The sequence below is a fragment of the Glossina fuscipes genome, unplaced genomic scaffold, assembly GCF_014805625.2.
Source record: "Glossina fuscipes isolate IAEA_lab_2018 unplaced genomic scaffold, Yale_Gfus_2 142, whole genome shotgun sequence".
In the NCBI taxonomy this organism is placed as follows: Eukaryota; Metazoa; Arthropoda; class Insecta; order Diptera; family Glossinidae; genus Glossina; species Glossina fuscipes.
The window spans coordinates 953,767-964,434 of record NW_023998485.1 but is presented as its reverse complement, the minus strand read 5'-3'; the positions used below and the strand labels follow the sequence as shown (position 1 = coordinate 964,434).

The 10,668-nt window shown below is 31.8% G+C and overlaps 1 protein-coding gene across 1 annotated transcript in view; it reads right to left on the bottom strand.

The window, feature by feature from the left end:
• Positions 1–200: 200 nt before the first annotated feature.
• The window catches only part of LOC119641118 (neuronal acetylcholine receptor subunit alpha-7), an 88,757-nt gene continuing 78,289 nt past the window's right edge, over positions 201–10,668 (bottom strand). Inside the window, exons 9-12 of the mRNA XM_038039578.1 lie at positions 1,854–2,005; positions 1,615–1,734; positions 1,386–1,524; positions 201–449 (exon numbers count right to left, since the gene is read on the bottom strand). Of these exons, the coding sequence (XP_037895506.1) occupies positions 297–449; positions 1,386–1,524; positions 1,615–1,734; positions 1,854–2,005 (564 nt within the window). The 3' untranslated portion in view covers positions 201–296. The remainder of the gene's footprint in view (positions 450–1,385; positions 1,525–1,614; positions 1,735–1,853; positions 2,006–10,668) is intronic.

The window sequence follows — 10,668 nt, the reverse complement described above, 5'->3', positions numbered from 1 at the left end:
TGCTTTATAATACGTTTTAAGTTTATGTTTGGAGGAAATTATTTTATTTATTGAATTTTTTATGAATAATAAATTTTTTTTTTTTTTTTTTGTATTGTTTTTCAATTTTTTTGTTGATTTTTTATCTTTTTTGGATTTTTTTAATGTAATTCTTTATTTTTGTTTAAAAGAAACGTTGCGTTATGAATTAAATGTGAAAATTGAATTTATTTAAAAATTTTCGTTATTAATTTAATAATTAACAAATTGATTTTATAATAAAACCAATAACAATAACCACCTCGCCTCTCATATAGCTACGAGACAATAATATGTGGTGCTGATAGCAGTACAGCTATTGTAGCTAATATTGTGAACATTGTGAATATGATAAGGCACAGTCTGTCAACGACCATAGCGGCAAATTTCCAATCATTAGCAATGTCATCTTCTTCATCCTCCTTGCGTAACTAATATTTTAATTGTGCGGTCAGTCGGAGAGGTAAGTTGTTTAGTGTTTAGGTAGTATTTTTATAAAAAAATATTATTAATACAATAAGTATTATTTACTCTAAGAAAAAATATATCAAGTTGGAGGAAAATTTTTGTCATCAAACGGAGTACATTAGTTGAGAAGAACAATTAGATGCCCTGCAATGTTGTTCTGAGACTATGTAATATAAATTATAAATTTAAAAGTTTCTTGGTGTATTATACATGTAAGATTTTCGAGAGGAAAGTTTACGAATTTGTTTTGAAATAATTTGAAAGGTCTAAATTTCGAATATATAATTAAAGACCGTAGTTTCAATTGCGCAAACGTTTTATCAAAATCAATTACCATCAATTACTACATAACTTTAGAAAGAAACACTTTGGCATGAAAAATCAACGTATAGTGCAATAAGTAACCTTGAGAGGATCATTTGCTCCTTGTTCTAGGAAAAGATCCGAAATTTGTGGCAAATTAGTCACTAAAATATGCATTTATATTTACATGACAAAAAATTTCTTTCATAAAAGCATTGAAATTGCCCACGTTGGCTTTTACTATTTATAGGACGAGTATCGCTCTGTGGGCATTTTATAGTTTAAGTGTTAGTAGTAATAGTGTTCTTCTACGATGACAGGATTTAGTAGGGTGGGACTGTCAGTAAGATCTGAGCAACTTAAGTAAAAAAATTGGTAAGGAAAATTACGAAGTATTGATATTCATCCGAGCTGGTCTTGCCGAAATTCAAAGATACATTTCTTGTAAACAATTATAAAAAATTGGACTGGTATGTTTTCTAGACGGGCCTCCTACGCAGATACGGCAAAATTTTTAGTACAACGTAATATATACCATCGTGAGTATTTTTATTAGTGAAAATTGATGAATTTTTTTTATATATTTATTCAATTACCTGATCGGTTATAAAACGTATTTCTTTTAGTATTAAACTTAATTCATATTCGGTCGAAGATTTTATACATGAATGATGTGTTACAGCATCTGGCATTCGGGTGCTGCCTATTGGACCAATACTACCGTCATCGCCTTGTCTGTTATTAATTTTAATGTGATTAAAGGATAAAAGTTGAAAATTTATTTAAGAAGAAATTTTATTATAACAATTGTAATAAAAGAAATACCCATAAACAGTTCGATAGAAAGCAGGATTGTGTGGCAAAGTACCGCCTGGCGTCATTGGTCGGCAATTGCGAAAGTCGTCGTCTATGTCCAAGACATTGGCCAACAATGATTTCGACGATCTGTTTAAAAATATAGAAAAAGTTGATAATTTTTTCTTTTTCATATTAAGGGAGGAAAAAGTATTTTCCTTTTTATTTATTTAGTATTATTATTATTTCATTTTAAATAATAAGCCTACCGCTCTTTCAATTCCACTTCGGATAATATCTGATGTTTACGTTCTGATGAGGTATCCGAGCATGGGGTAGATGAAAAATCCAATATTATAGGTCTACCCGGACGATGCATACGTAAGATCCATGGCAGCCAACATAAGAATACCACACGTATCTGGTAACCAACCCAATGATTTTTCGTATTCGTTTTTCAATAAATTATTAAATATATAAAAGCCAATCTTTAATTAATTTGGTCTTTAATCATAAAGGGATTTCACTTTAAATTAATAAAAAAATATAAATGATATTTTTCCATGTTTGCGAGTAAGTGATAAAAATTTTGATGACTCTTATCAAATAGTTTTAAAAGAATCGTTATATAATGAAATTTCATGCCATTGTTTCTTTTTTTTTTTTAATACAATAAACCGATATTAAATGTGATGTACTTTAAATAAAATGTACATAGAGCGTTCTGTTCCCTTTTCTCTTCTCAACCTTTTGTTTAAACGATAATGGGCTAGAACAAAAAAGCTTTCAATTGTAAATCTATAATCAAAAGCAACAAAAACATCGTTAAACATGACTCTTAATTATTGTAATTACAAATATTTTGTATTTAATAATAAATATAATCGCTGAAGCAGATTTTCATTACAGGAACTAAAAAAGGATTCAGCTGCGCAAATATGAGCCGATATCTTGGAAAGTCATGCTCGCTTATAAACAAACAAAAATGGAAGTTTTAAGTTATTTAATATTGTTATACGGACGATTAAACTCAACGCTTAAGGCGAATTCTAATGATATTATCATACTCTAGTCAAACACTAATAAAATAATATATATACTCTTTTCTCCTATGACGTATTTCAAAACGGCTTCGAGAGAATTGGAGAAAAATGTAATTTTCTTGTTATTATAAGTTACAGGTTAAATTATCTTACAGATTAAATTAACTTAGCTTGCAGTCGTATGCGGGCACGCTTAGCTAAAGCGGTGTGTCTGCGGCATGTTATACATTGAGAATAAAGAGTAGTCCGATCCGCTGTTTTATCAATCAAAGCATTGTCCATCGCTGACTACTATTGGCTACGGGACAAAAACTGTCTCGTCTTTCGCGGCTCTTATCTAGTTAAACTCGTATTAATCGAAAAGGGTACCGTTTGCAGATAGCAACGGCGAAGATAGGATATTCCAAGTGGGAAACGCAACTATTTTCTCAGCTTGTTTTGTTATATGAGGCCGGATTCCTTGTCGAATTGTTACAATTAATGATATTATGACTTTGGTATATCAAATCAATAAATCGAATAACTAATGGAGAGAAATACAAATCGAACATCTCCAATGTTACTTACATAGAGATTTATGAACGATTATAGCAGTTTTCTTGGTTTACCACAGCAATTTATAATTGCTTCGATCTTCTTTGCTTTAAGATTGTTTTGATTACCCTTTCCTTAAGTTGCTAGCGGTTAGAATTTGTTAAGTTTCAGTCTTTTAATATAAATATATGATATGTCAAGGTTAAAGTCGTTCATAATCTAATCGAAACTTTACTGTCCCGAACCAAATAAAGATAGAAAATTCATTTTGCTACCCATTAGAGCTGATCGAATAGATTCTGAAGCGATTTTTTATGGCGTTCATTAAGTTATAATTTGGTACCTTTTGAAACTTTTTTAACTCCAGAATCGTATCTTCCATATCACAGGACTGAATATAACAAGCATCCGTTGAAAATTGTATTTTGATTCGACAATTGATAGGAGATAACTTTGGATATTCAATTCCTATCCAGTTTTAATTACTAAGTAGTCTAATCTTGTTTTCATTTACATAAGCGAGATCTACAAAGGAGTGCGAGCCAGTTATCCGCTTAGCTTATTCGTAATTATTAATAGACGTAAGCAATGATATGTGTGGAGCAACTTTTGTAAGCAAAATTGAACTGATTTTCTGAGCTTCATCAAACACAAAAGTCAAGAAAAATAAATAAATAAGTAAAAATAAATAGTATATAAAATATTAAAATTTCGTACAATGCCACTATACAAACTTTTGGCCCGCAGCCGTACGTACTCGCTGAGGTTATTTAGCACCTCACGGAAAAATATGTTCAAACAAATTATTTTGTATGGTGTGCTAAAGAAAGTCAAGTTGAAACACTCCTCTTCCTGACTATAAGATATAAGAGTCAGAGAGAATAAATAAATAAATAGTCTTTTCTTGCTACGCAAAAACGACATTTTTTAATATTTCTGCACATATTACGTGTTTTTTTTTTAATCTTAACTTTCGTGTAAATGGGTAAATAGAATTTTTCATAGCCTACCATCGTAATTATAAATTAAATTCTAATATTTTACATTCAATTCTGCCCTTAGAAAAGATTTAAACTGGAAGTATAATTAAAGGTCTCTCAAATACTACATTTAATGTAAGAGTCTTGTAAAGACACCCCTATTATTCCTTTAACAGTGATTCTTTACGCATGGCTTAGACATGAAAATGCAAATAACGATTCAATCTAAAACTATGTCGAGAGGAAATTCATTTAAAAGACAACTTCTCCTTTATTTAACACTTTAGAAATCTAATTCAATTAACGCTATTTAGATATCTTCGTTCGGGTCGGAAGATACAAAAAGTCAATCTACACTGTTTACAAAAGCTTTCTAGCCGAAATGAATTGTGCTCGTTGGGATTTAATAAAATCTAACATAAACTAGAAATCTTTTACTTGTGCGCTCAATGGATGTGACGCTTCTGAACGGGTGCGCTCGAGTGTGAGAACTGAGTAAGCCAAGCTTACGTCGGCAGATATTAAGATCTTTCACATAGTTTGGATTAGTATCTCCGATGGAAAAATATACTGGAATATAACAGTAAAAGTCAAACCAGTAGTAATCATAAAGAACAATGTTTGGTTAACCAATCCTGAATGGGTTTTGGAGAATTTAGAAAGACTCAGCTGAGATCCCAAAGCGGCGCCCCGTGAATCCTTGCCGATGATGACAGTTCGCTTGGTACGGCGTCGCTTTTCTACACCAGACATAATACGGTATAATATTACTTTCTTTTATCTTCCGGTCAGCTATTTGTGATCTGTGTATTTTTAATCTGGTTTCACTATTCTCGGCTCAAATAGCTCACTGCGTTTATTCGTGAAAGGCTTTTCGAAAATGCTTACTTCGGAAACCCGTCATAATTCTGAAAGTGATATTTCTCTTGTACTTGATGCATTTCTTATTTGGAATGTCGAAATTAAGATCTGCTAAGATTTTCCTATTTAAGTCACTCGGATTTGATGAACCAGCCGATGTATTCTCAAGTTCACAGCACCATATCAGATACGTGTGCTAATCAAATGCGCTTATCAATTTCCGTTTAATGAAAAGCTTCTTTCGATTCGGTCTCAGTTTTGTACTCATAACGACTTCATATTTCAGCGATATCTAAACAGCAGATGGAACTGCATACAGCGAACGATATGAGTTGAACTTCTGATGAAAAACCCAAGAAGAGGTAAAGCGAATGTAAAAGATCCAATGTGGTAATACGAAAATGAAAATTTATCTGCACACGATTTCGGTAATAGTTGTCGGCCGGCAGTAATTTATAATAGATTATCTTATCAAATGCTTATGAAGCAAAATGAAGTAAGTCTACTTTTTAATTACAATATAATATATATAATAACATCTATTTATAACCTGCTCCTATATTCCCCGAAATTCTGATATCTCCATTTACAAGAATCACACTGCGCTCAATTGTGAAGTGGCCAAGAGGTCTAGACCCACCGATTTGGTCGTTGCATTGGATGACTTCAACTTGCCTCAAGTCACTTGGTGTAACAGTGATAATTCTGGCATAGATTTAACTCCCTCAGCCATCATTATTACTGCAGATACCTTCACTTCATTAAATCCTCTCTGTTTGCTAATCCTAAATACTTTTTTAAATTTGTTAACTCCAAAAAAAAAAATTTCCACATATCCCTCTCATGTTTCTTTTAATGGCTCTGATTCCTCGGATGATTTTGAAATCTCAAATCTGTTTGCTGAGTATTTCCGACGAAACTTTTCGATTGCTAATTTCGATTTATCAGTAAACTATACATATCCTATAACTAACTCGGTTTCAATACCTAACTTGGTTATTGCGGAAGATGACGTTTTTAAAGGGTTGAGTTCTCTAAAATATAGTTGTTCGCCTGGATCTGATGGAATTCCATCATGTGTACTTAAATCTTGCGCTGTCGAGTTATGTGGTGTGATCTCAAAGATTTTTAACCTGTCCTTGTATTTAGGCGTTTTCCCTTCATGTTGGAAGAGCAGTTTCCTATATCCTATCCCCAAAATTGGAAGTAGACAATTTGTTGAGAACTACAGAGGCCTAGTCAAGTTGAGTGTCTTGCCAAAGTTGTTCGAGCGAATTGTGACTCAGCATCTGGCGTTTGCCATTAATTCGTATATTTCTCCGCACCAGCACGGCTTTCGGAAAGGGCGATCTACAGTCACCAACTTGTTAGAGTTTACCTGTCAAGTTTTCTAGGCTTCTATTTGACCATAGGTTGCGTTTCAACTTGCATATTTAGCTCTCGATAAGCAAAGCTAGATCCGCGCTTGGTTTTATGAAAAGGTGGTCCAAAGAGCTTGATGATCCCTACATTACGAAAATGCTTTACATGTGTTTGGTTAGACCTATACTCGAGTATGCCTCAGTTGTGTGGTCTCCTTCATATAGGTGCTACGTAGATTTGATTGAATCTGTTCAAAAGCAATTCTTGCCGTTTGCCTTTAGAAATTTGGGTTGCGATCCGTTTGCCTCTCTTCCTCCCTATGAAAATAGGTTGCTTCTGCTGTGCTTACCGTCTCTTGAGAAACGTAGGCTTGTTCTTGGCGTCTCCTTCGTAATCAAAGTAATAAATGGTGCTATTGACTCACCTTCATTACTTGGTGAAATAAGCTTTAATGTACCTAACCGCTTCTCTAGAGACTTTATCTTGGTTAAGCTTAGTCAGTGTAAATTTAATTATTAGCTGTTCAATCCGCTCAGAGTCGTTTGCAAGAACCTAAATGAAGTCTACCACTTATTCTCGTTATCGGACTCTTCAAGGTCCATTAAAGCAACATTGCTTAATACGCCCGATTTACCTGTGTCTTACTTAAACTAGCTTTTATCCTTAAAAGTCATTATGATTGGAAAATGAATTGTTGTTAAGTATTATCGGTTGCCAGGCTTATGCATGTTTGCGATGGCTTCGGGGTTCATTTGCAATATGGTCCTGTACCGGTTATAAGTGTAGATCTCTGCTGATGGTTTACATGCTTTTTTTCTTTTTTTTCTTCTTATTTGTTTTATTATACTTATACTAAGTTTTGTTATTAATTAATATAAGTTTTGCATTAAGAGCCAATTGAACTTGACTGTTATTTGTTTAGTTGATTTTCATGTACATGTAGAATTAAAATAAATAAATAAATAAATAAAAAGTTCTCAGTTTATGTGTATTAGATAAAAATTTATTTTTTAGGAGAGGGATTTCTCGGGTTTCCCCATTCGAAAAAATAAGTTCACAACTTATTCTCAAGACATCGTTAGATTTGTAACTTCATTATGTAAAAACCAAGCGAAAGTCTCCTTAAGTATTTACCTAATGAAGGAAGGAGCTTACAAGTGACGAGGAATAGAGTTTATAGCATAATCCCGTTTGTTCGGGTTATAAAAAATAACTTTTCGAGAAGACTTTGTCATCGAAGTTCTTGACAAAATTTTAATAGAATAGAGGTCAGTAATAAAATTTTGTTCATCAAACGCCTCCTCCTTGTGAAGCTAATTCTCCAAAGAAGAGTGCTCAGTTTCACGGACACTAATGGTATCAGCTTTATAGATATTCGATCTTCATTTTTATTTTACTCTTTCTTATATATATGCTCATTGACTGTGTATTTTTATAATATTCTCGTTCTTCGGCATGCTTTCTTTATTTTTCCTTTATTTTCGAGAGAGGGAGAGAGAGAGAGAAGCAAAAAAAGAGAGAGAGATAGATATGGAGAGAGAGAGAGAGAGAAAGAGAGAGATAACTAATGGAAATGAAATGTTAAAGTTAACTTAGGTTATGTAAAACTTTTCTATTCATTTATTTATTTATATTTATACCCAGTACCGAAGGATGGGGGGGTATATTCATTTTGTTATAGTGTTTGCAACACCCAAGAGAAAGCTTCAAAAACCCTTTGAAGTATATATATTCTTGGTCAGCGTGAAATTATGAGTCGATTAAGCTACGTCTGATGTGTGTTGTAAACACTCTCCTTGCCGGTTTGTGGGTTATTGCTCATTACTCACAAGTTATAAAAGATAGAAGGCTGAAATTTTTCACATTTACTTTACGAAAAATTCTGTTATTTATGTGTTAAAATGAAAAAAATCGGCGAATCCCTCACAAAATTATAAATGATTAATTTTTTATTTTTTAATTTTTTTGTAATTTTATGCTTATTAATTATAAGGTAAACAAGACCGAATGTTTAAAATTATTTTGTACATGTCGCAAGTGAATATATATTACCTGCCTAAAAATGTTTTCCTTCTAAAATAAAGATGTTGGACAGCACGAGGTGGAGGTTTATTTTTTTCTTAATAATATCGTCGATATTGGTATCAAACAAAAGAACTTGAAGCTATGTGTAATAGTTCCAAATTAATTATGGTGGACGTCACGACGTGGTAGAATAATTTCTTTTTTACTAATACCTGTCAGTGAACTAAAAGGCGAAAGATAAATTTTATTCTATTCACTTTTTTATAACCATCGACAATAACATAACCTTCTCGCTTGTGTCTATTTCTGCCTTTAAATATAATCACTTATAAAAATCGTTTTCTCGTAAGAGAAGACTAATTTATCAAGTTATTAGGAAACCCCAGAAATCGATGTGCAGATTTAAAACCAGAAATGAAAAAGTTTATTGTATTTTGTTAAGAATACAGTTTCAATTCAATTTTTCATAATTTATATTTTTCCATTATTTAAACTTTGCTAATGCGGTTTAAGTACATTTTCAGGTGAATTTTTTGTCTTTTTTTTTTTTTTTACTTATTGAAATATGATGTGAACACATTATAGAGGAGAATTGAAATAGAAGGAAAAAAATTCTTAAAATAGTGCAAAAAGAGTGTAATAATATTTGCTAACTATCTCTAAAAGGATTAGCAAGAAAAGTGTGTGCCTTGACGTGAACGTTTTTTTTGCAGACAATGTAAAAATCTTTACCAAGTCGTTGTTTTTTCACATTTTGTTCAATATTATGAAATAGAATTACCAATTCACTTAATTGTTTTAGGAGTTAGAAGAAGAAGTAAGAAATTTTTTTTAAATTTTTAAACCAAAATCTGATATTTTTATTATTTTTTTCTCGTTTGCGAAAGTTTTCTGTTATAGTTTTTGATGTTTACTATTCTTCTATTCATTAGGTCGACTGTTTAAATATGTTGTTTCAGGTTTCATTCTTCCGTTGCCTCGTTTGAAAGTGAAAATATATACATGGATAAGAAATATGTTCAAAAAAAAAACAAACTTAAACATAACTATTGCTGCTTTTATTTATCGTAGTAACTACTGCATGGTTATTCTGACCCACTAGGTGAAAATGAAAATAATCCTCATCCGAAATACGTTTTAATTAGACTGTTCAACGCTTGTATTTTGGTGGCTGTTATTGGTTTTGTTGTTGGTTTTGTTCATGCTTTTACGCTTGTTACGGTTATTTAGAACTTTTGTATCCTGCAGTCTGCTTACTATTTACATTTGATTTAAAATTTTTTGTCTTCTTTTTCTTAGTTTCCTTTAATATTTACAATCATTAGTTATAGAGGTAATTAAATTACGTTAAACAGGAAATGCTTTTTGGTACTTTTTTGTCTTTTTTTAAGCAATGTGGTAAATATAATAAATAATTGCAGATAAGCTTGAAGTTAGGAAGTGCTCTTCAAAAAGAAGAAAAGCCCATGCGAAGAGTTATATTGTTTTCAAGCAAAGAAGTCAAAGTCATTCGCAGAAATTTGTTAGAAATATTGCCTTTCTTTTTTTGTGAAGCTTGTTTACAAAGATTTTTAAATAGAAACAATATATATTTTTTAAAGAAAATCGATGTTTGGTTGACGCAAAGTGTACAAGATGTCTCCATGAACTTGTTTGAAAGATTTGGAGACACTGTACTGGATAGGGTCATTCGTCGTCAACTTTAATAAACAGATCAACTAAAATTATTGAGATCAATTTTTCGTACTTTCTTCTTAATATACATGTTATAAAAATTTCGTTTTTTGAACTTTAACAAATTTAAACCCAAAAATATTGTGCAATTAAAGAACTTTATTTACCATTTCATTTCGAATTCTCAAAATGCCTATAAATCACTCCATTGTTCTATCTGAAAACAATGTTTGTACAAGTTGACAGATCACTCAATGAAGTCTTAAGGTAATATACAGTTATTGGAGGACTATTGACGAATCAGTGAGTGAGATTTTTAGACAGCACCGGATGCTAATAGTTGTTGTGCTATCGTTGACCGTATGTTATAACATTTTCTGGTAACCTATTAATTCACAGTGAATGTTTACATAAACTGCAAATGTCATTTTTTTCTTAAACTTCTTCTACGCGAGTTTATTTTTTTCGTTTGAAATGGGGATCATCGAAATGTAAAAAGACTTGCATTAAGTGTAATACATTACACTACATGCGAAAATTCAATTGTTAGGGATATTTCTGGAGAAAGTACATCGCACCGAGGGATAACCCATTTGTTCGGTTTG